This window comes from Lissotriton vulgaris, chromosome 8 (assembly GCF_964263255.1).
Source record: "Lissotriton vulgaris chromosome 8, aLisVul1.2, whole genome shotgun sequence".
NCBI classification, from domain to species: Eukaryota; Metazoa; Chordata; class Amphibia; order Caudata; family Salamandridae; genus Lissotriton; species Lissotriton vulgaris.
Window position 1 is genome coordinate 685,185,955 of NC_141696.1, and position 27,034 is coordinate 685,212,988.

Genomic DNA, 27,034 nt, shown 5'->3' on the forward strand with positions numbered 1-27,034 from the left:
AGACATTTAACAACAAATATACCTAGACAAACACCACTGCTTGTTTGAAACCTGCAGCTCTGGATGAAAAAGTACCACCTCAACCTAACCAGCACCTAAACAGTTGTTCTTAGCAACATTCTCTTCCAGATAATTATTTACTATTCATGTAACTGATAGAACTTGGAGCTGTTCTGACCGTGCTCATGCAATAAATATTCGTGGTGTATGGTACAACAAAAACTGTCTTTTGCCCACCAAATCACCAAAAGTTAACGTATATCTTATGCTGTTATATAGGATCCTCCCACTACTTCACCTGCTTAGGATCTTAGGCTTTGGAGAGAATCAGCTACATTAACATTGTTGATGCTTGAACCCTAAAGAAAGATATTCTGCATCTCAGTGGTGTAACAAACGTTGAGGGCCCCCCCCTGCAAGGGACACGGAGGGGCCCCCACTCTGGATTTAACCCTGAGCTCTCAGGCCTGAGTAGTGTGCTGAGGGGCCCCCCCTGCACTGGGGGGCTGCGGGGACCTGTGTTACGCACCTAGTGCATCTTCAGAAACTGATAGACTTTGGCTATAGCTAAAAAGAATCAGCTCACAGCATGACAATCTTCAAAAATGTACATTGGCTCCTGGTGTCTGACAAAAAAGTCAATTTACTCTGCAGTGTCTTCAAAGCCCATGAGGACCACAGTTCAATATATTTACTCACCCTATTCCCTAATCACAACATAAGATCCAGTACGACAAATGTAATCATATTCAAACTAAAGAGTTATATGAGCCAAAACTCTAGGCAGTCAACTCTGGAACTCTGCCTGTCCAAATTTTAAAACTCACTCATTTGACTGCCCTTAAGAAAAATTCAAAGACAAGTCTCTTCACTGAGGTGCTCAAATCCATTTGGAACAACCAGACAGACTAGCCCACCTTTACAAGGGACGGGGCCCACAAAGAGCAGTTTGATTGTCACCAACAATTAAAGCTATGCCTATTTGAAGGGACAGATCCAAACATGTGCATAGCCATTTCAAGCTGTTATGGCAAGAGTGAGGGAATGCCTCGAACATTGTTCAGGACTACAGAGTGGTCTTGTGTCACAAGCTAGCACTTTACTATAAAATTACATAAATAATTTAACCACTAAAGTACACATACTTAAATTGCATATATGAAGGAACTAAACCACTAGTTAAATTTAAACTTTTGGCTCTGGCCCACTGTGCTCTTCATGGCTGTGGTCCTTTTTACCTGTAGAGGCGTCTTTCCTTCTATGCTCCCGCGTGCTCCCTGCATTCCTCATCATTAGGTTATGCTCAGGTCCCTCGTTTTAAGCTTCAGAGGACAGGGGGCAGCTCATTTGCAGTGAAAGCAGCGGTTGCTTGGAATGCGCTTCCTCTTGCCCTGCGTACCAGCCAGGACCCAGTTGTGTTCAAGAGGAAACTGAAAACACATCTATTTTCCGGAAGCTCAATGCACATACCCCGCTAGGCACCGCACCAAGACACTCATGAGTAGCCGTGCGCGTTATAATCTCATATAACATAACATAACATAGTCCACATGTTTCCAGTGACCTAACTTGGCTTAAATTCAATGAACAAAATAGTCCAGCTTATTTGTGCCTACTGATTTCAAGAATTAAAAATAGAAGTTGTAGTATTAAGTTTCATTATTTAATGCAACAATTTGAATTTAAATTAGCCATGAGTCTTGGAAAAACTGAGTTAATTTTCTTGTCAAGAGTGTGGCATTTAACGCTAAAGCTATAACTATTTTTATCAGTGGCTTGTGTTGAGGATTGTTTTATTATTGCTTCCATTTTGAGGTGTGATAATGCATTATACATAAGCGTCTGGAATGGGCTAGGTTAGAGACTGCAGGCTGCCCTAAAAACTGTCTATTAACTTCCCACTATAATCATACTTTGAGCAACTTCATTGCTATTTAGTAAGGATCATATTATTTCTAACCTTCATAGGGCTTTTAAGGGTTTTTTGTAGTTCTAAAAATGTATAACACATAGTGGTGTTTTAGTACAATCTTAATACAGATGCCCCTAATCCAAGATGGTCAGTAACTGAAGAGGTTCACCTGCATCTGGGCCTGATGACACAGATTCCATCCAGTAACTACACCTCAGTTGTAGTGTCTTGTGAGTTAGAAATGATGGAACCTTTTTGGCTCCTGCGGTACTCTGTAGAACTGTGACATAAATGTGAGTGAGGATCGCATTGAAAGCTTGTTAAGAATGTTGAGTTCACAGTTACAAGCAGATGAATAAAGACGTGTAAAACTAAGCTCTGTGTGTGGCATAGCCATTGTCTGGTACCCTGGCTGGGGATGACGCTACAATTGGGGACGAGTCATGGAATAAGTAACCTGATGATCAACAGTGCTCTCCCAGAGAGTTTTCAGAGGTCTAAAGAAACTGCGCGTCCATGCCACATGTGTTGCAGTCGAAGTAAGGAATCAAAGCTTAACACATGTGGAGTGAAAGCACAACTCCAGTCGCTGTAAAGAATCTGAAAACAATAAAAGTATTACAAAATAATCTACATATAGGTGACCTAGAACCTGCAGGTCAGACTGTACATCAAGGTAGGACACTGCTATGCAATATACAGTCATACATAATCTGGAGCATTAAAACTAATGGCAGATACAACCAGGTTTTCAAAGAGCAGCTATTAATAACCACAAAGAGCAAGATAACATTACAATTTGAAAACGGCAAAGACAAAGTGCATGTAAATCGATGTAAAAAAATAAAGCAGTTATTTACTCCCCAGAACCTGAGTAAAGACGTATGTCCTCAGTGCCAGGTGCCACAACTCAGCAAAGCACAGGGGTTGTGCCTATGATGCTTGTGGATCCTGTGAAGCTGACTGAAGGGCCATGAAAATGGTGAGACCAGGAACATAGCAGTGAGCGACAATCAGGACGGGCACAGATATCTTTGGGGTACTGAAATGCTGTTTTTCCAATGGAGGCAAAGACTGAGGCCATCATTTCAAAAGTAATCAAGGATGATTCAGAAGCCAGTACTTCTCAAGGCCTTAGAGATGGCTCACATGAACCAATTCAAGATGAATGGCTGAGGGAGCCAGAGACAGCTCCACCCTCAATATCAGCCACTCCCAGAAATAGTACAATGCTTTTGCTGTCCTGAAACCACCACCACCACTGAGAAATTGTTGAAAATCGCCTGGGGCTGCTACCCTGCACAACTCATCTTTCCCACTGGCTGAGAGCATCCGCACCAAAGATCTGTCATCTGTGCGGAAAGGAAACTGAGGACATAGCTCACCTGCTATGCACCTGCGAAGAGTTGCTGGGGGAAAAATAAATTTGCTTAAAGCACCATTTAACCAAAGAGGGTTTCGCTCACAAAGACAGGCCGTGATGGCCTGCTCTGTTTCTGATAACCCACAGTTGAAATGTTGACTGGTAAAATTTCTTGCGCAGGTTCGCAAGAAGCTACCAAAGGACATAACAAGATGAAAAGACTCCCAGCTATGGGCATGGGTTGGTAAGCTACCACTCCAGGTGAAGCAGCACCGTCTAAGATCAAGATCGTCTAAGATCAAGACCAGGCTGTCTGCTTCTAGCTCCTTCTGTTCTCCCGCACTTCCTCTTCACAGACATCAAATTCTAGTCTTTAGTTATTATGCACACAGCACTTTTATAATCATTTGCATTTGTTATATATGGGTCCTGGATCATAGTCGGGTAAGGGTTCCGGGTTCCTATTCCATGTATAGTTGTCTCTAAACCTGATTACAGAGGTTGTTCAGTCTTGGCCTTTCCTTTCTGAAACACTGCTATTTTCATTTTACCTCAGCACAACAACTTCAAAACTTTGTTTTTATGTAATTCTTAATCGAGATAATAAATGATGAATATTTTATAGTAATAAACAAGAAAGATTTTATAAAAAATGTAAAGCAGGGCTACTTATGTTTTATTGTTTTACTTCCTGCTGATATTTATTGCAACAGTTTTAAGTAATTATGCAAATAAAAATAAACTTGAAACTCGAAATCACCACCACTGTTCAATACCACCAAAAACAGTTACATTGGTGATAGATGGACTGCTTGGATAGAGATATTTGGGATGATTTCACTGATGCACTTGAAGAGACTGATAAAAAAAAAGATTATAAAGTATCTCAAAAATCTTGCTGTTGATGGTGTAAAAGAAGTCATAAAGAAAATGCTTCGAACTGATGAAGACGTCACATATGGTCAGATTAAAGGTGTGTTGAATCTCACGTTTAATCCAATGCCAAATGTTTATTATGAACAATGCATCTTCAACCAAGAACAGCAGAAAGTTGGTGAAACCATTGATGAATACGTGAAGAGACTCAACACTCTCATTAGACATTGTAAGTTCAATTAATTCAATGATGCAGAAGATCTGCGAATAAAAAGTATTGACGGATGCTTGTAAGATTCATTTAGATGACGAATGCTGAGAGAAACTCTTAGGCTGGAGTGAGTGCTAATGGCTGCCAGGGCTGAAAAGCGTGCTGATAGACAAGCTGCTGACATGGAGGACAAACGTGACCAGAATGAATCTGTGTGAAAGGTAAGCCAAACAAAAGACTGTAGGACATAAAGTGATATCTACACATAAAAAGAAGATGTGTTTTAGATGTGGATTTTTCTGTCCACTCAAAGGTAAATGTCCTACTCTTAGCCAGATATGTAAAAGGTGTCTTTGAAGGAGAAACATTTTGTGATAATTTGTAAAGCGAATTAAAAAATAAGTGAGTCATAGCGGAAGACAAAATGGCCACCAGAAAATTCCAGAAGCAGCGTTCAACGCACACCCACAAGGCGGCATCAATTGAGAGAAATCGACACTGAATGAAGTCGATCATCATACAAATTATTGTCAAACAGTTCTTCTGTATCAGTATCAAGTAAAACTAATGAAAATGATTGTACCATGTCGACATTTACCTCTGAAAAGTGTGTGCATTTTGGTTTGGCCGCTTGTAAAGAAAATTGTCAGTCAAGGAAAAATTGACAAGCCAAAGCACCAAAGTAATTCAAACATTGTCCAAAGATTATACTAAACGTAAACAGTTGTTCAATAGCTTTCACTATTGACCGTTGGGCATCAAAAAACATTATGCCTGCGGAGAAATACAATGAAATATCTCCATTGCTGCAACTTACGCCAGCGAAAATCAAAGTGTACATTTGGACTGCATTGACGCCTTTAAAAAGTCATGGTTCATTTGTAGCCATGTTGAAACACAAGAAAACTAAGGTACAAGCACCTATCCATTTGCTTCAAGGCACTGCATCAAGTGCCTGTTTTCTCAATTTCAGCACAGCCGCTAATATGGGACTGATGTCTGTGATTCACAACATGAATGGTGACCACGAAATAGTAAGTCAGTTCCCTTTGTTATTTCATGGTTAAAATAAACCTAAGACTATGAAAGCAAAGCTGCAGATTAATAAGATCACCGATCCTGTTGCTCAAAGACATAGCTGATCTGCTTTGTATTTGCATGAAGCTGTTGAAAAATAACTTGAAGCTTTACTTAAGCATGACATAATTGAGCATTCAACTGGTCTAACACCATGGGTTTCTCCTATAGTGGCAGTGCCTAAAAAGGACAGTGAAGGAGATGTATGCATATGCATTGACATTTGTCAGGCAGACAAGATAATTGAACAACAACACCATCCATGCCCATATGTTGCTAGCATGATAACACAATTAAATGGTACAAAAGGTCTTCTCTTGCTTTGATTTAAATAAAGGTTATCAGTTAGAGCTTGAAGAAAACTGCAGGTACATTACAACCTTTTCTACACATGTTGGTATGTTTTGATACAAAGGACAAACATTTGGTGTGTTATCCACTGCTGAACTGTTACAAGCTGTTATTCGACTTAACAATACAGCCTGCTAGGAAGGCGTACATTTACAGCAATGACATACTGATTTTCGGAGCTCACAACATGATAATACTCTTGCACAAGTATGTCAAATGCTGATCGCCCAAGATGTTTCTGTGGTGCGTTAATTTATTGTCATGGCCAGTTACTGTTCCAGAAACCTACAAGACTTTGCAGTTGTAAGACTTGACGAAAAACAAACGCTTAATTTCATTGGTCACATGAATGTGAGAAAAGCTTTAAAAGCCATTAAGAATGCAACGGAATTGGTGTACTATAACTCTAAACTTTAACAAGAGGTTGTAGTTGATGCTAGCCACTTTGGGTTAGGCGCTATCCTTGTACAACCTTACCAAAGGGGATGATGGACGGAGCATTTGCGCAAATCAAACACTCCCCCAGTCAACTGATCTGGGTTTAATGCGTCATCATTCCTTAGCTCAGTCCACCACCTCACTTCAGACATGGCCATATGCAAATCAGTCTGACCCTGTGCCTCATTGGAGCAGTCGAGCCCATACTGCCCAGCCAGTACTGCCAAGCCATGTCTTCCCTTGACCGGAAACAAGCATCCTGGGACCGGGTTCGGGTTCATAACCCTCATCAGCCAGGCTATCTTGAATTCAGTAGCAAACTGAGCGAGGGACCGACGTATGGGCATACCCTGTCAACGTAGGGCAAACAAAGTGATACCAAAGGGGAAGATGGACGGAGCGTTTGAGCAAATCAAACACTCACCCCCAGTCAACTGATCTGGATTTAATCCATCATCATTCTTTAGCTCACTCCACCACCCCAGTTCAGACATGGCCATATGCAAATCAGTCTGACCCTGTGCCTCATGGGAACAGTCCAGCCCGAACTGCCAAGCCATGTCTTCCATGGACCGGAAACAAGCATCCTAGGACCTGTTTCGGGTTCATAACCCTCATCAGTCAGGCTATCTTGAATCCAGTGGCAAAGTGAGCAAGGGACCCATGTCTGGGCATACCCTGCCAACTTACGGCAAACAAAGCAATACCAAAGGGGATGATGGACGGAGCGTTTGAGCAAATCAAACCCTCACCTCACGGGAAACTGATCTGGGTTTAATCCATCATCATTCTTTAGGTCACTCCACCACCCCAGTTCAGACATGCCCATATGCAAATCAGTTTGACCCTGTGCCTCATGGGAACAGTTCAACCCGAACTGCCAAGCCATGTATTTACTGGACCGGAAACAAGCATCCTGTGATCGGTTTCGGGTTCATAACCTTCATCAGCCAGGTATCTTGAATCCAGTGGCAAAGTGAGCAAGGAACCCACGTCTCGGCATACCCTGACAACTTAGGGCGAACAAAGTGATACCAAAAGGGATGATGGACAGAGCGCTTGAAAAAATCGAACACTCACCCCCAGTCAACTGATCTTGGTTTAATCCATGATAATTCTTTAGCTCACTCCACCACCCCAGTTCAGATATGGCCATATGTAAATCAGTCTGCACATGTGCCTCATGGGAACAGTCCAGCCTGAACTGCCAAGCCATGTCTTCCCTGGATCGGAAACATGCATCCTGGGACCGGTTTCGGGTTCATAACGCTCATCAGCCAGGCTATCTTGAAACCCCTGGCAAAGTGAGCAAGGAACCCACGTCTGGGCATACCCTGCCAACTTAGGGCGAGCAAAGCGATACCAAAGGGGATGTTGGACAGAGTGTTTGAGCAAATCAATCACTCCCCCCCAGTCAACTGATCTGGGTTTAATCAATCATCATTCTTTAGCTCACTCCACCACCCCAGTTCAGACATGGCCATATGCAAATCAGTCTGACCCTTTGCCTCATGGGAACAGCCCAGCCCGAACTGCCAAGCCATGCCTACCCTAGACCGGAAACAAGCATCCTGGAGCCGATTTCGAGTTCATATCTCTCATCAGCCAGGCTATCTTGAATCCAGTAACAAAGTGAGCAAGGGACCCACGTCTGGGCATACCCTGCCTACTTAGGGCGAACAAAGCGATACCAAAGAGGATGATGGACGGAGTGTTTGAGCACATCAAATACTCAACCCCAGTCAACTGATTTGGGTTTAATCCATCATCATTGTTTAGCTCACTCCACCACCCCATTTCAGACATGGCCATATGCAAATCAGTCTGACCCTGTGCCCCTTGTACAGCCAGCAGACACTTGTATGCACAAAGGCATATCTTGGCATATGCAAGTAGAAGTTTGTCTCAATCAGAAAGTGCTTACTCACAGCCTGAAAAAGAACGTTTAGCTGTGGTATGGGCTTGTGAACATTTCCATTTCTTACTGTACGGTAGGCCTTTTACGCTGGTAACGGATCATCAAGCTTTACTGACTAGAATTGGCATTCCAAAGGCAAAAATTCTTCTTTGCATTAACTGATGGGGACTACAGTTACAAGAGTATAATTACACCATAGTGCATTGTCCAGGGAAAGATCAGAACCCTGCTGACTACTTTTCCAGAGTACCTATAGGTCACGTACACCCTCCAAGATGACTGAGACCTATATTAATTTTATTGAACAATCAAACACATCATCTGCTATTTCATTAGACCAAAAGATCACTTTTATTAGCCAAGATAGTGACATGTTAAAGCTGAAGGATTTAATTACACCAGCAAAAGTGAAGGGATGCACACCATGATTCTTCATTTGTCCATTTTAATCCAAGAAACTCATCCAAGTGTGCGTGCATACTGGATTTGTGCCTTGCCCGGGTGGCACACGGGTAATACAACATGCAGTGAGGAGCGACATTTCACTCCCAATCCAGTTGCACAGCAAAAAGCGAATTAGCAAAGTAGCTCCATTTTTTTACTATCTTTTATCCATTTACTCCATGTATTATTCACGTTTGTTTGAAAATCTGCTTGAGCATCTTGTCGCCACATGCAGGGTATCATACTGTTTCAACAACTTCTAATGCTCAGAATGTGCCCATCCAGGCCTCTATAAAGAACACTAAAGAAACGTATGATTCATCCAACGCAGTGTTCTTTATTGTAACCCAATGCATTTCGGGCTTAACACGCCCTTCTTCGGGGGTAACTGCAAACAACAATTCAAAATCACCATTACTTCACTGTACTTAATTTGTTACACATTTCGAAAAACTAATACTGTACTCTTTGTGTGCGTTTAAACCCTCACCACCCCAATTGACAAAAATCGGTATTTCTTGATAATCCCTGCTATCACCTGTACTTCTCTTATCCATCTCATCATTCACACTCTGCATTTTAAACTCACACCTCACATATCAACCCCCTCTTCAAAATAAACTTGCGACATTCTTCCTAATTGATGAAGGCAAGACAGGGTCTGAACCCTCAGTGACTGCTGTTACCGCTACACCGCTGACACAGATCCTGGACATTGGGGATGACAGCTCCCAGTTTCTGAGAACAAGATCAGGTCGAACAATTAAAGAGCCAAAAAGACTGATTGAAGAGATTTATTTGTAAATGTCTAGCTAGATATGTTGTAGAAACTTGTGCATTTTTTATTTAACAACACAGATGGGGAGATATAGTGTTTTTGCGAGTTAGAAATAATGGAGTCCTTTTGATTCCTGAGGGACTCTGTAGAACTGGGACATAAGTGTTAGGGGCAGAATGTAATGAAGGTTTGTTTCAAATATTGAATTCAGTTACATGCACAGAAATTAAGATGTTTAAAACTAAGCTCCGTGTGTGGCATAGCCATTAGCAGGTACCCAGGCTGGGGAGGATGCTACAACTGGTACTGCACGCATGAGAGAGATTTTCCAAAAAGATTAGATGTTATCTGTGGATGCTACACAAGTTATCAAACATCATGAGCTTCCAGGTACAGAATGACAAATAACATGCTGGTTAGAACAACTGGGCGTATTCCTGCCTGAGATTATACATTGCTGTCCCTTTTCGGCACACATTAACTACCTGTTTGGAGTAGATGGAAATGTGTGCGGGTAAATGTGTGGTTTTACCCGGTGCATTCCCAACCCAGTAAAACTAAGACTCGTGTGGAGTCTTATTGCTCATGGAGATACCGCACTGCACTAATTGGAATGGTTTGGCATGATTTGAACGTCTTTCAAACTTTATTAAAGCAATGCCACTCAAGTAGGCAGACACCTTGATAAACCCCATCAAAACAGACATGTTAAAAAATATTATGTATTCATAGATTTAAGGAGGTTTTTTTCCACAAACATGCTTTTAACTATGCAAACGTGAAATAAAGTATATAGTCTCCAAGGATACATATGGACATTGATTTTCAACTTACTGATTTGATTTCTTCATTCACATGCGTGTCATTCATTATGAACTCTGGATAACCCACTTTTGCAAGGACTGCATTGGCCTTCAGAAAAGAGAAAACAGACAATAACTTATTAAACAGTTGACTATCTTAGTGACACTGATATGTACACATTATTATAACTTATGCGGGTTATTTTACATACATAAATCTTCATTAAAAGTGTAGAGCTTTTTAACTTCTCCTTTCATAATTTAGTTTTTAAAATGGCCTGTACAGTTAGTCACTTAACAGTCTACCTTATTTGCAAAATAAACTGCAATTATATAGTTATGAATATTGTAGGTTTCTGAATCTGCGATTTGTTTGTTGCAGTTAATGGAGTCGTAACCATGTTACTGTATTTAGTAGGGTAACTGTCGCAGAGCACAGGAACAGCTCGTTACTCTAGTAAATACAGAAGGTGGTTTAACAACAGTGGGAAAAGCTAAACAGCATCATCTTCCAAGTTTTAAAAAAGTGATATCTATCGATCTCCTCTTTTCAGAGTCGTCGTGAATTTGCTCTATGGATTCCTCTCATCTTACTAGAACAGGCTGCTTCCATTGTGTAGGCCGAACAAAAGCAGTGGAAAACCTTGCTGGTTATAAGGATGTGCAGTAAATCTACTTAATGAACTTTAAGTCACAATCCATCTAGTTGTGTTTTGAACCCCATGGTGGTAAAAACATGTTGTGTGCATAGCATTCAACTCTAGTTAGATTGTCACCCACTGTCGAAGTTTTTTTTCATATTCTATTTTATTATGATCTTTATCAAAGATACCAAGAGCCTTTGAGAATACAAAACCTAATTTATTCTACAAAGGGGATACACCAGCATTGCTGTCTTCCATAAAACTGCCATAAAATAGTCCCTGTGAAGCCCAGCTCATGCAGTGTCCAAACACATTCCCATTGTGTTTGACCACTAACTGGCTGTTACGTTTGGTAAACATTTTTATAATGTAGACACAGGGCCAGCACTTCAATAATATTAGAAACGGTAGCATACCCTTTGGCCGCCGTTTAAAGGGTACATAAAATATATAAAAAAGGACTGAAGTGGCCTTCTTGCGCTCTATGGGAGTGCTCGCACGGCTAATTAATAGTTTGCGTTGATCGATGAAAATGAAAATCTAAAGTGCATTTTTCAAAGTTTCATGTTGCGCAAACACATTCCCTCAGAGCATGTGTATGCACAACATATGTGCACAGATCAATTTCAGGGGTGCAACAGGGTGTCCTTTGGACACTCCTGCACCCTTGAAACCGCAATCTAATTTTGCAATTCGCAATAGCGAATCGCAAATTGAGATTGTCTTCCCATTCATTCCTATGGGCCTCTAGGCCCATAGTAATGAATGGGGAGGTATTCCTTAATTGCGACTCGCAATTTGCGAGTTGCAATTAAGGAATTCTAAGAAATCGCTATTTTTTTATTGATTTCTTGATGCATTCCATTTTGCTATTCCTTAATAGTGAATCGGTATTTTTCGCAATTAAGGAATCGCAAATTGGGTTGTTGATGAATCTGGCTGTTAGAGCTCTGTCGAGGCTCCCCAAACTCTATAGGGAACATGTGTCCTACTAGAACAAGAGTGTAGGGTGTTTGCATAGGATGGCACTACAAGAAATAAAACTGGGTCCTCCAATAATCAATCAATCTTGTACTTGTATAGAACTCCTTATCACCCTAGAGGGTATCCAAGCACTGTCCTACAGGTATCAGTCGAAGGACCAGGTCTTGAGTCCCTTCCTGAAGTGGGTCAGTGTGGGTGCGGTACAGAGGTGAAGGAGAAGGGCGTTCCAGGCTTTGTCGGTGTGGTGGGAGAAGGAGCTTCGTCCGGAGTGTCAGCCTTGGATACATGGTATCTCTGCAAGGGCGAGGTGTGTGGAGCGGAGGTTCCTGGTAGGTTGGTGGAAGTGCAGGTGGTGGTCCATGTAGGTGGGTGCCTGGTCATGGAGGGCTTTGTAGGCTTGCATCAGAAGCTTGAAGTGGCATCTCTTCTGGATGGGTGACCATCCTGACTTTGTCAGAAGCAGTCGCTCCCTTCAGCCCCTGCTCTCCACCTGGACACCATAGCGCTGCTCTGCTCTGCTGACCTTCATAGCGCTTTACTGGGTATCGTAGCGCTGCTTAGATCTCCTGAGTTTTATAGCGCTTGACTGGATATCGTAGCGCTGCTGTGATCTGATTTTAAAGCGCTTGACTGTGTATCTCTATGTTAAGGGCCTGACCGTTCTAAGCCATATTGCGCCCCATTCCCTAAGCGCCGCTTTGCCCACAGCATCATTATATAACTTATTTCCCCCAACCGGATTGCGGTTTCGTTTCTGCCGCCATTGTGATAGTGGTTGTTGTTGTGCCCGGAGCCCGCCCTCTCCACGCACCCGCCCCTCCCAGCTGCTCCTCCCTCGCCCCTCCCCCTCCACTTTCAGCATATGTCAGTTGCATTCTCGCGCAGCGTTCACGCGCAGCGGTCGCGTCCCAGTCGCGCCGAAGGTGCGCCAAAGGTAAGCCCGTCTGCGCCCGTCCGCGCCTGGACCGCGGCCAGCGCCATACCCCCTGGTCCACGTACTGTCCACCCCGCCCGCATTACTTACGATGCCACCACCCTCCTAGCCCTCAACCCGGCCGCTCCCTCAACTGTGCCCAAGCTGCTCCTGGATACACCCATGGACCCTTTTCTTGTTACTCCTGCAAGTTCGACGGTAACAAGACCAACTCCTCATCTACAATCAGACCACAGATATCCAACCCCAACCACCTACAATGCATCTTGCTCAACACCCGCTTGATCCACAGGCACGCCATTGACCTATGGAATCTACTAGACACCATCTCTCCGGACGTCGCTTTCCTAACAGAAACATGGATGAATGCCTCTTCTGCCCCGGACATCACCATTGCCATCCCGGAAGGCTATAAGATCATTCGCAAGGACCGTACCAGCCAAACAGGAGGAGGCATCGCTATCGTTCATAAGAAATCCATCCGCATCTCAACCAGCTCAGACGTCAATCTCGCAAACTCTGAACACCTCCACTTCTAGATCCACACCGACCCCAAGACCACACTCAGAGGCACCCTCCTTTACAGACCACCAGGACCCCGCGCACAATTTAGTGAAGACATCACAGACTTCATCACTCCACACACGCTCCCCTCCGAGGAATACATCCTTTTGGGAGACCTCAACTTTCACCTTGAAAAGAACAACGACCGCAACACCACCACCCTTTTGGACAACCTCGCAAACCTCGGACTTAAACAACTTGTCACTACCCCCACCCACATCGCAGGTCACACACTCGACCCTATCTTCACCTCCAGCAAGCATGTTTCCTTCAGCCACACCACAGCTCTCCTTTGGACTGACCACAGCTGCGTTCACTTCACCTACAACAAGCCCACAACCAACAACCACCCCCAACCCACTTTGCAAAGAAATTGGAACAAAATCACCATCGACCAGATCTCCTCATCGCTTCTTCAAAAGCCCCCCGCCCACTCCTCAAACCCTGACCAAGCAGCCACCAACCTCACCCAATGGTTATCCAAGAGCGCCGACATCCTAGCACCGCTGAAACAATGACAAATCAAACCAGGCAGCAAGAAGGCCTCCTGGTTCAACGACGACCTTAAGAAATCCAAGAAACTCTGTCGCTCCCTCGAGAAGGCCTGGAAAAAAGACCCAACCACCAGCACCAAAGACGCCTTCAAAAACGCCACCCGCATACACCACCAACTAATCCGAAATGCCAAGAAAGCAGCCTTCAAGGACCGTCTAGATAACAACGCCCATAACAGCAAGGAATTATTCAACATCGTCAAGGAATTCACCAACCCCTCAGCCAACTCCAACGACATCACCCCCTCTCAAGCCCTCTGCGACTCCCTAGCCTCATTCTTCCACGATAAAATTGCAGACATCCACAACAGCTTCGACAACCAACCCGTAGACCAACCCACCCAATCCCCTGCAGGACACCCACCCCCCATGAACACCCTCAAGGACTGGAAGCCAATCTCAACTGAGGACACCATCCGTCTGATGAATTCTATCCATTCAGGATCCCCCACAGACCCCTGCCCTCACCGCATCTTCAACAAAGCAGACTCCGTTATTGCACCGCACCTCCGAGACGTCATCAACTGCTCCTTCAACTCCGCATCCTTCCCGGAAAGCGGAAACATGCCGAACTCAGCGCCCTCCTGAAGAAACCCACAGCTGACCCCACCGAACTCAAAAACTATCGCCCCATCTCGCTCCTTCCATTTCCGGCCAAAGTCATCGAGAAAGCTGTCAACAACCAGCTCGCCGCATTCCTCGAAACCAACAAATCCCTCGACTCTTCACAGTCCGGCTTCCGAGCTAAGCACAGCACCGAAACCGCCCTCATCGCAGCAACAGACGACATTCGAACTCTACTGGACAATGGAGACACAGTCGCCCTCATCCTCCTCGACCTCTCCGCAGCATTCGACACAGTCTGCCATAGCACCCTTCTACAGCGCCTCAAAGACATCGGAATCCAAGGAAAAGCTCTGGAATGGATCACCTCGTTCCTCTCCGGAAGAACCCAGAGAGTCCGCCTTCCACCATTCAAGTCAGAGGCTACTGAAGTCATCTGCGGAGTACCTCAAGGATCCTCACTCAGTCCCACCCTCTTCAACGTTTACATGAGCCCCCTTGCGGCCATCGCACGCCAACATAACCTCAACATCATCTCCTACGCAGACGACACTCAACTGATCCTATCACTCACCAGAGACCCTAACACGGCCAAAACCAACCTTCACGAAGGGATGAAAGAAGTAGCCGAATGGATGAAGCACAGCCGACTGAAACTGAACTCAGACAAAACAGAAGTCCTCATCCTAGGTACCTCCCCCTCCGCCTGGGACGACTCTTGGTGGCCAGAGGCCCTTGGAAAAGCACCCATCCCGACGGACCACGCACGGAACCTGGGCGTCATCCTGGATTCCTCACTCTCGATGAACAGACAAGTCAACGCCGTTTCTTCATCTTGCTTCAACATTCTTCGCATGCTCAAAAAAACTTTCCGCTGGATCCCCACCGAAACCAGAAAAACAGTCACCCACGCTCTGGTCACGAGCCGACTGGACTACGGAAACACCCTATACGCCGGCACCACCGCAAAACTCCAGAAGAAACTACAACGTATCCAGAACGCCTCAGCCAGGCTCATATTAGACATCCCGCGTCAAGAGCACATCTCTGATCACTTGAAAAACCTCCACTGGCTCCCCGTCAATAAGAGGATCACTTTCCGACTCCTAACCCACGCACACAAAGCACTCTACGAAATCGGACCCGAATGCCTCAACTCACGACTATCCTTCTACACCCCTTCACGCCAACTACGATCCTCCAACCAAGCCCTTGCCACTGTACCTCGCATCAACAAAACCACCATGGGAGGTAGATCCTTCTCCTACCTAGCAGCTAAAACTTGGAACTCACTTTCCCCTCACCTTCGTCTCACTCAGAACCACCTAGCATTCAGAAAGCAACTCAAAACATGGATTTTCGACAAATAACTCCCCACCCTTCTTCAAGCGCCTTGAGACCCTCAGGGTATGTAGCGCGCTATACAAATTTCTGACTTGACTTGACTTGACTTGACCCAGCGAAGGTCCTTCAGGTGCTGGGTGATACATGTCTTTTTGGGCAGGTTGTGGATCAGTATGGCAGCTGTGTTCTGGATTGTATAGTGTCTCTGCATGAGTTGGGTGGTGGTGCCTGCATAGAGTGTGTTGCCTTATTCTACTCAGCTAGTGATGAGGGCCTATGATGAAGGCCTGTGTCACCATTTTCCTGGGGCTGATGTAGAGCCTGTAGAAGAGCATGCAGAGCTTATGGAAGCAGGCTGAGGAAAAGGTGTTGACCTGATGTTTCATGGATAATTCGCTGTACAAGATGATGCCAAGGTTGCGGGTGTGGTCTTACTGTGTGGGGGTGGGTCCGAGCTCTACAGGCCACCAGGAATCATTCCAGAGTGGTGTGTCTGCCGAAGATCAGAACTTCAGTGTTGTCTATGTTGAGCTTCAGGCAGTTGTCCTTCATCCAGGTTAAGACGGTCTTCATACAGTTGTAGAAGTTGGTCTTCATCGGGGAGAGATCCGCTGAGAGCGAGAGGACAAGCTGGGTATCGTCGGCATAGGAGATGATGTTGATGTTGTGCGACTGACAATGTCTTCAAGTGGTGTTTTGTAGATGTTTGGGAGGGTTGGACCGGGGGATGAGCATTGGGGTATGCCACAGATGGTGTGCTTGGGTTGCAAGGTGAAGAGAAGGAGGCAGACTCAATGAGTTTTGTTAAAGCTGGCATCCTTAGCGTAGTTTTCCCAGTCTTTTTGTCTCTGCCTCCTGAACTTTTTTGTGTATGCTGGACTTCGTTTTTGCTGGTTTAGGTACTCTGGGCAATTTACCACTGTTGATCAGTGGTAAAGTGCAAGTGCTCCATGAGTAAATTATGGTTATCCATAAATGGCATTTTGATTTACTGGTAAGCCCCTAGTAATATGCACTGTGTGTGCCTATGGCCTGTTAATCAAATGCTACTTTGGGCCTGCAGCACTGGTTGTGCCACTCACATGAGTAGCCCTGTAAACATGTCTCGGTAATGCCAATGCAGTGTCTGCGAGTGCAGTTTTAAACTGCCATGGCGACCTGGCAAGTGCCCCATTTGCTAGGCCCAAACCTTCCCTTTTTCTACATATAAGGGACCACTAAGGTAGGCCCAAGGTAGCCCCATTGGCAGGGTGCAGTGTATGTGAAAGGTAGAAGATTAGCTGGTGAGGTTTACATGTCCTGATAGTGAAATACTGCCAATTTCGGTTTTCACTACTGCAAGGCTTGTCTTTCACATAGGTTATCATTGAGGCTGCCTTATAACATCTTACAAGTGTAACTTTCAATTGGGAAGAGATGGAGCTTCGGAGTTTGTGCTCCCTAAGCTAAGAATTTAAAAGTGAAGTTGGTTTTTGAATTGTGTGTTTGAAAATGCCACTTTTAGAAAGCACAAAAAGAATGTTTTAATTGCTCTGCATTCCATCTATTACCTGTGTGCCTTTTGCTTTAAGTTTTAAAAGTGGGCATTTTCTTGCTTCACTATTCTATGTCTCTGCTTGCTGATGTAATCATCAACATCTGGTTTTCACTGACTGGGGCTTTTGTGGATTCACTTCAGACGCTCACACAAAGGGATTTGAGGTGCGCCCTGCATATCCTGATGGCCATTACCAGACTGATGGACCTTCATGAGTTAGAGTGGTGGGAGGAGCTGTTACCTGCACTGGAATAGGGCTGTGCCGGGCCTCTCACAATGCTGGCTCCACCTCCCTGGAATGTGTCTGGAGCCAAGAACAGGAAGGACCACAACTTTGCACTATAAAAAAATTATTTGAAGAATGCCTACTTCAAATGCCAAAAGGGGTACAAGTATTGTCCCTAAAACCCCAGAGTTTTAAAACACTTCTGGTTCAAGAAGAACCTCTGCCAAGGAGAAGAACTGAAGAGCTGTGAGGAGGAGTACTGTATCTTTGCTGTGTGTTGCTTTGCTGGGTTGGCCTGAAGTTGCTGGTTCTGTTTTGGAGAGGAAAAGGACTGGACTTTGCTTTGTATCCTGCTTGTGAAGTTTCTCCAAGGGCTTGTGTGTGCTTGCCTCCTGTTAAGAAGATTCAGGGCCATTAAAGACTTTATCTTCAACCCCCTGAACTCCAATGCTGGGACTTTGACCTGCTCTGTGGTGCCAAGTCCAGTTCTGGGCCTTTTTGAGGTTGTTTTTTTGCTTGAAACCATCAAAATTGACAACTCATCCTTCCAGCGCCTGTTTCAGCAATGCAGCACTGCTGTGCGGTAGACATTTCCATGCACAGCTGCCGTGTGGCCAAAGAAATCAACGCGGTGCTTGTCCGCTGCTGAACAAACCACCACAGTCCACCGTCTATGAAGTCTGAGGCCCCTGCACGAACTCAGACGCAGGGCAAAGGAATCAATGCATGTTGAACCGCAGATGAAGAAATTGATGCAGTGTCTATTTTGCCACCACCAAATTGACATTAAGTGCATTCGGATCGCCATGCATTTTACTTCTGTCATTGATGCTAGACTGCAGTAAAGGCTGCGTGTCCAGAGACTTACACATCACCTCTCCTCGCATTAAGAAACCAATGCATCCCCTTCCTTTGCAGTAAGAACTTGACGCATCACCTTCTCTCACAGTAAGGGCCTGATGCAGCACATCCCCTGCGTAGCAGTAAGAAACCGATGCATCACCTTCCCTGGGAACAAGAACCAACACATCACCTTCCCAGCAAGTAAGAAACCAATGTGTCCCATTTCCTGGAGTAAGGAACCTATGTGTCCGCTTTGCTTTCCGGCGCCTCACCACCACTGCACCAGTTTTCCTCTATTGATCTTGACACAGCCCTAGTACTTTGCATTATAAAATGACGCTTCCATAGTTTTCTATGGACTGAACTGTTTTGAATCTTTTTACAGTGATATCTTGATTTATGTATGAAATTCTTTTTAAACGTAACAATTGTGAATATGGTGAGTGTTTTTTTAAAAGACGGTTGATGGAAACTAGTGAAATGAAAAAGATCATTACGATCTGTATGTTTTGTGTAAATGCTGGTGACCAACCAGGTATTTTACTTGGTGATTAGAACATCCCAAAAATAATCTGGTTGTCACTAATTGTTGAAGTAAATCCAATTCACTATATGGAAAGAATGGTCATCACAGTCTCAACTGGAAGCATTAGACCAGTACATTAAACATTTAACATAGATGTATTTTACATACAGTTTTTTCTATTTTTTGTAGGAGCAAGCCCCTGATGAAGGGTGTTGCCCAAAATGCATTGGGCACTACTTTAAACTTTAAGTAACAGAGTTACGACAATATAATTTGAATGAAGCAAATTGAAATGATACATTGATGCAAAGCTATAATAAATTCAATTTGACAACAAGTCAATCATGAAAGAATAGTTTCTTTAGAGCGCGGTTTGGGGACGCAACTCACGGTGTAGGGAAGGGCTATTTGAAGGATTCATTATTACCTCACACTCAGGAGGATTTACCATCCCGCACCACCCACCAGGATAAAGTATTAAATATTAGTAAAAAGGTGTGCGCAGTCCTAACTAAAGGCCACAAAATTACTCATAATAGCAGAACACCGGTCCATCCACAAATTAGTTTATTGGCTATTAAAAATAGCACCATGGTCCACTTGATAATCAGAGGAACATTTCAGTTTCTTTAATGTACAATATAGCGCTTTAATAATATTAGTCACACCAGCCTTAAAAATCTCAGCTTTTAGATTTTAATTACACAAATTAGAATATCGAAATATCTGATTACTTTTCAGCAAAAAGATATAGTTTTTTCTAACAGCAGATGCAAAGTTTCATCTTCAAAGTAGGTCATTTGCCATATAGTTCATTTTAATGTGACATTTTCAAACGTTTCTATGGTCTAGCATTCCGTATTTCTATATTGGGGTTGAGTGTGCCTGGTAGGGATGGGCATACATGCTATGTTGGGGGATGATACAAGATTGTGTAAAGCAACATGGAGGCTGCCATAAGAGCATAGGGAATGTAATAATTTGCTTCAACAGAATCCAAGGAAAATGCCATATCAACTCTGCTGGGGAACGAGAAGGTCTCCTATATGATAAAGGGAATGTGCCACCACCATGAGTGACCCACAATGTTCTGTGTCTTGAAGGTATGCACCCAGCATGTCCTCTTTTGCTGACAAGTGTCTACTGTTCTTGTTGTGTGTTGTTGACATCAAGGGATGGTGGCAGCATAAAGATTTTGGTAGGTTAGTAGCCCTGAGAAGACTTATTCTGTCCAGGGATAAGTGCTACCCATTAAGTAAGGGTTCCATTTAGATGTAAAACCAAGAACCGTGCACTAACGTGGCATGTGAGTGTCAGGTGCATGGATGTATGATGCAGATGTTACCAAGACCCCCTGTTATGATAAAAGTCTGATTGCTGAAACAAGTGAAATATATTCTGGATAGCCTGGGTTTAGCATGGAACATGATGGAGGATGGATATAGCTCCCTAGAAAATAAGAGTGTATTGCTTGCTTCCTGAAGCTGGAGGATAAATATCCAGGCACTCAAGAGAGAGAGAATGGAGACAAGGCTACTCTTAGACATTTTATAAGAACCATTTAGCATGGTATTACTGACCAGTCCTTCCCAAGCACATTGATTCTGTGGATTATGAGGGGGTGAGTAACAAATACTGCTCAGGGTGAGGAAGTTTCAATGCAGGGCCTGCCCTTTTGTCTTTGCCAGATTGCTACTTCAGGAAGTTTGATGACAGCCATATTTGGAGACTTCATGTTTTAGTATAACCATGATTTGGAATACTCCTGTTCGAAGCCAGCATCATCACTTCCCCTCATGACTGGAGTGTTGTTCTTCCTTCTTTGGACATTCACAATCATTCTTTAACAATCAATTTACATTTTTCACTGACAAAATATCTTCTCTTTGTAAATCTCCCCCCACCATCCAACCTTCTGACTGGTCTGTCTCCTCCATCCTCAGTGAATGTTCTGTACTTTTTTTTAGTTTTCAACTTGTCTCTTTGACTCCCTCCGCATCTCCTCTGGATCCATGTCCTGCCCATTTTCATCAACTAGGAAAATCAGACTTCCTCTTACCCATTCATACCAATCTTCTGCTGGTCCCTCTATTCTGATGTATTTTTTACCTATTCGTCTTCTCCTTTTCCCTTTAAAGTACTCAGAAAGCAACCACCTAACAGCTTATTTTTCTTTAAGTCTAATCATATTTTAAACCACACACATTCCAGCTTTAAATTGGTCTGAATCTTGGTATTTGATGATTTCCTTATGTTGGTGGACGTCTCCCATAACCATCATGTTTATTATCTTGCTGCCTCCAAGGTATAGGGAAAGGCACTTGACTGTATTTATTTGTTCCTTCATGGCCCTGTCGAGGCTGCATACTTTCAATATTGCTCCTCAGATTTTAAGTCACTATCCCACAGGGTTCTGCAGGCATTATCCCTCAGCCCCACTCTTTTGAACCTCTATGTTCGTCCTCTCACCCAGCTTACTTTATCCTTGGCTTCCAACTCATGTGTTATGGTGGTGATACCCAAATCCCTGTCATTCTTGATCACCAATCATTGGTATACCAGGAAAAACTTTCAAACTTGCATCTTTTTTTCAAAAATTGTTCTTATTGGTGAATAAATCAAAGTTTCAACATGGTGATGGCACAAATTTGCATACCAGTATAAATTGCAAGATAACAGCATTTTCTCTGTCTTATCAAGTATTTGATCCATTCACAGCAATGTTCTTTTTTTGTCAATAACACAAAAGACGGTCCTTAAATACCACACCCCATCCAACCTCATGCCCGGCAGCCTATAGTGCCAAGTAATTTAACATCAGACCAGGCTAAAGTGCCCTGTAAGATTTAAAGATAAAAGGCTTATGTAGTTGCTCCAGCGAAGTGGAGTTAGGCCCTCATCAATTATTGCAAATTGAAATCATATAAAGTATATCAAAAACTAGGAATAAGCACAATTACCTTCAGGGGGGAGAATTTATGGTGGGTGATTATCATCCTTACTACAAGTTTTGAATTCCACAACCAAAGAATCCCTGATCCGTGCCATAAAATATTTCTTCAGCCCGCCCCCTCCTCCCTATTTAATAAAGTACTTTCAGACTACAACCAGAAAAGCAAGACCTTGCACCATGTCTCAGTAGTTGGAGGAAGTAGACTCTTCCAATGAACCATGATATTAAGCTTTGCCAAAAGTAAAGCAAGAGCAATACATTTTGTGGATGCTTCCTCAAGTTTAGGCTGTGGTCCATCGGCTAGACTGCTGACTTTGGTGCTGGAAACCAGGGTTCGAGCCTCTGGATCGCGTCCACATCCTGTTTTTCTGGGCAAATCACTTAATCTCCCCGTGCCTGAATGTGTAATGTAAATACGGTGCTCATGTAAAGCGCTCCAATACCTTCGGGTCGAGTTTGAGCTATATAAATATGCAAAAATAAAAGGGCAGAGAAATGAGTCTTGTAAAACTACCTTGAGGGAATTCCCCAGAGTACAGCCTGTCATGGTGGTTAATCACTTAATAATGCTGACGCGGTTTAAGAAAGGCGGGGACAGGACCAGAGCATGTGTAGTAGGTTGCCGTCCAGTAACTTACATCGTGGACACTTAGGATATGTCCGGGGTATTGTTTATTGATACGGTTGGGTGTGAAGTAGGCTCAATACAGGACACTGAATTGAATATACCTAAACCAGGCATTTTGTGAAACTTTGCAGGGGTACTTAAGTATTTTTAAGCAATCAGCATCATAAAATAGCTTTGGTAGGCCTGATTCCCATGTATCTCAAAGAGAGGCCCTTAACTGGTCTTAATGATGCATGAAAACTCTGTGAAACCACTTAATCAATTTGCCTCCATTCCCTATGGTGTGATGCATCTGATATACTTCATGTGAGGTGTGTTAAAGTATTCAAGTGTTAAACAGATTGAGCTATATGTTCTGAATATATTCATAGGTAAGAAACTGACACGGGGGAAGGTTACAACCTGTCATAAGGACTAGAAAGTCTAGTAACTCACCATTAATGAAAAGATCACCCAGTGTCAACCAGCTTAAATCAGTCTATGTTCGGATCTGCCCAGAGTGTATTCATCCTAATCGAGTAGAAAGGCCAAGCAGAGAAGCAGCAGCTACAAAGGGCAACCAGCCATTCAAAACAGCCTGAGGGAATGTGACCAAGAGGAGAACAGAGAATAATCGAATAAACCGTCCTTAAAGTTAGTGATACTGAATCCCATTTCAGGCAGGGATTGGCCCGACAGACAGACTGCAGCAGAGATGCTAAAAAATATCATTAGCAATCTGAGAGGGGAGAGCCACCCGCCTCAACGTGTCACTTTGAAGCAGACAAAGCCACTAGATCCCTTTTGCGCCCCAAATCAATGTGTCAAGGTCAAATCAATGCCGTTTGTAATGCATCACGGTCTCTAAATAAGGAGTGGGGATTAAGTTAAGGTGAGATTGGAAAAAAAATATAGTAAACGAGAAAGTACTATTGTCTGTACGAGCACAGTACATCCCATGGCATATAAGAGAAGGGAGGCAAAAATTCAACTTGGCTGCTAACAGCCCGAACCGCTCTACCCAATTCATCACTCTATAGGTCTTAAGGTAAGTGGTAGATATTAATACCCAAGTACCTAAATACTACTGTTTTGTGTTGAAATCTAGGGTCCAGCTGCACTTGAAGGGGTAACTCATACCCTGGAAGTAGAGAAAAATACTGGACTTGGACTAGTTCGCTCTGAGGCCAAAGAGTGCAGCAAAGTCATGCAGAAGTCCTGCAATTGCAGAGAGGTCTGAGCTTGCATCTTTTAAATACAGCATCAAATCATCTGCATATAAAGACACTACATGTAAAGAATCACAAAGCTATACACCTTATTGAGCCTTAAGGAGAGGTAGCCTAGCCTCAAGAGTTTCCATAGACAACTCTAGTGGGTGCCCCTACCAATGGTCAAAAAAGCAGCGAAGCACTTCCAAGTTTTCATATGGGCCTACAGGTTTGTTTATAAAATATATACCCATGTATGGACCCACCTCAAACAGTTTCAACGTGTTGTGCATGTAACCACAATGCGGGGACTCAAAAGACTTTTTCAAGGTCACGCTCAATACATGTGGCTTTATTAGACTAACTCTGATGATTTCCAAATTGTATCCTTGATATTGTCTAATATATGAGTAACAATTCTCTCAAGTTTAACACAGCCAAAACGAAGATTCTCATGATCAGAAGCCATTACAATCCAAAGTGCAGGCCTTCTGACTTTTGCCTCACTCATCTTGGTGCCTCTCAACCCCCAGCCACCTGTTAGAAAGAGCGGGGTCCCTTTGGATCAGGAGCTATCTCTTTCCACTCAGGTTAATATGGTCTCTTCTGCCTGCTTTGTCCAACTCAGATTTCTTATGGATATCTTGCTTTTTCTCTCTTGTTTATTGTGATGCTTGGTGGTCCACGTAGATAACCTCAGCAGCATCAATTACTGTAAATCAATTTATTTATCTGGTCACCTTGTCTCACCTTCTTCAATGCATTCAAAACACTGCTGTGTGGTTGAATTTTACTCCTGTAAACCCATATTAACTACACTAAACTATGATCTTCATTCCCTTTATTGGTGTCACATTCCTAAAGCCCTCAGTTACAAGTCCCTTTACATGGCGCACTGGTATTCCGTCAGGTTCATCCCATCTAGACTTAAAAAAACACGTCTTCACTATGCTTCGAGATCATCCTTTTCCAAACTGTTGCTGATACCACAGCAAACTCATGTGCTTTCTGGTAGTTGAGCCTTTTTCATTCTTGCGGCAATGCATCAGAACAATCTCCGTGTGCACCTTAGGGCTGTTGAACAAATCCTGTCTTTTTCTAAAGACTTAAAGTTCAGCCCTTTTTCCGTCCAGTACACTGGCCTTGCCTGCCCATGTTTCGATTTACTTCAGTATCCTTCAGCACCAGGATGCCTTTCAGGTAACCACAGGCTTTACAAAACGACAAATATTCAATACTAAAGAATATGAATATATTTTTACAGTCATGCAATTTCAAGTGGGCCAGTAGTCGAAATTACAAGCTATGCGGTAACTTTACGGATCTGTAGTGTTTCAATGGGAGACGACAAATGCTAAAATCAGGGATGGTCTCCAGGCGAATTACTGAAGAAAACAGGAATTACCAGGGAATCAATGCCAGGATTACTGACTGCCACAGTCATTCCCCATTTTTCAAGGGAACGTAAGGGTCTCAATTTTAATTGATCAGTAACCTTTCCACAACAATGCTATTGGCAACTCAGCGTGGTGGTGGGGTGGGGGAGGGGATTGCTGACCCATTTCGAGAGGACCTCCTAATCTGGGACTAGATGATCTACTTGCATAATATAAGAAATGAAAGTATGTCCCCTGAATCTTCTCTGCATGTGACATACACGTCTTTGTATGTTTCCTTTGACTCTTTATTCAATGGCATTAACTGAGTTGTTCAGAAGTGTAGTTGTCATTAGTGTAGCAGGCACAGTAGCATCGGATTCCAGGGGTGTAAGGGGGCACCCATGACCCCCAATTATTCCTGCCTATTACCAGTCATTATAGAGTGGTGCCCATTTTCCTTTATCACGAAAGGGCACCCGCCCTCTCTGCTTCTATCATGTAAGTGGAGAAAGAGAACAGCATACGCGTAGAGACGAGCTTCATTTTAAATCTGGTCACATGAATATCTCTAATCTATATTGTTCATAATTAATCATGAACCTTGGATAAAGCACTTTTAAAATGCTGTGGTTAACTAAAGACTGAACTGCCACGGCCTCTCTTGGTTGAGTGAGTCCACATAATGGAATGCTGTCGAGGGCTTTAATATTTTCAACAACTATTAAACAATATGGCTTCTAATGGAGGCTCGCAGCTTTTGCACAAGACTCCTATTAGTTGAACATTGGCCAAACTGCTAATTAGTATATTGGCTATTAACAAGAATCATCTACTCAGTAAGCAAAGCAACTCATCTTTTTTAAATGAACAAAGAAGCACTTCCCTTAAGTGAGTCACATCTGCCTTAAATATCCCACTTAATTAGGCAACCCTTTGTACTTCAATTACACAATTTAGGATATTTAAATATTGAAATCAACTTGCATGAGACTCAGTATCTTTAAATAGCGATACAAGGTACTCTTTTAATAAACAGGTAATGTGCAGTACAGCTCTTTCTAAATTACAGATTGTGATTATCTTCAAATAGTTTTCTAGCCCATGGGTCCTAATCATGAAACAAAGGCGAAAAAGTACGGTGGAGATTGACTTCACAACCTACATTTTCTTTTACATGTTTTTTTTCTAAAGCAGTGCTTAGTGCAGGCTTTTAGCTTATTTCTGTGAACATAATCTGACTGATTCCCCAGGTTCCAGCTGTGTGGATTCTTGATAATTTAGTTCTACGCACAACAGGAATGGAGACCCCTTTGTGAGTGAACATATATCTCAGCTTAAAAAGCCCTTCAGCTACACCTCTAGCAAATCGGGGGGGTGATCTCTTACAATCCTGTAGCACCAGCTGGGGTAACTATACAACCTTTTTCAAGATAAGAAGGAATCAGATTTCAGGTTCTCAATGTACACAAATCAGGGGCATAACGGGAAGCCCAAAAGCCCCTGCACTGGGGTGGGGAGGCATTAAATTTAACAGCCCCCCCCCCCCCTCCCATGACTTTGCTGGGCGGCTGCCAAACAATACAATTAAAAAAGGCAATTCGAAAAATGCAGCGAGCAGGTATGCCAAGTGTCCTGCCCTTATTGTTTTATCCATGCATGTGTGCCCTATGTCCCCATCACCTTTAATTCGATGGTGGATAATGGCAGCAGACTGGTGGAATTTACATTTCTCTTCTGTCCGAGCCGGAGGCATCTACTAGAGTCTACTTAACATTTTTGGGTAGTAACCTACTTTCTATGTTGATTAGTGCATGCTTTCCCCAGTCTTTCACAAGGTATCAGCTACGATAAGCAGTCAAAATATCTGCAGTAAAAGCAAAATCTTAACATTTCAACTAGCCTGGTACTTCTATTAAAGGTCTATTGGAACTTAAGGATCACTTTTAATCTGGATTTCGGTGTTACCTAAATATAACTTTCATCGAGAGCTACC

At 43.3% G+C, this 27,034-nt stretch overlaps 1 protein-coding gene across 1 annotated transcript in view; it reads right to left on the bottom strand.

Moving 5' to 3' along the window:
* PHEX (phosphate regulating endopeptidase X-linked) overlaps positions 1 to 27,034 on the bottom strand; it is a 1,438,972-nt gene that overhangs the window by 436,865 nt on the left and 975,073 nt on the right. The window contains exon 13 of the mRNA XM_086934549.1: positions 10,203 to 10,280. Coding sequence (XP_086790675.1) covers positions 10,203 to 10,280 — 78 coding nt within the window. The remainder of the gene's footprint in view (positions 1 to 10,202; positions 10,281 to 27,034) is intronic.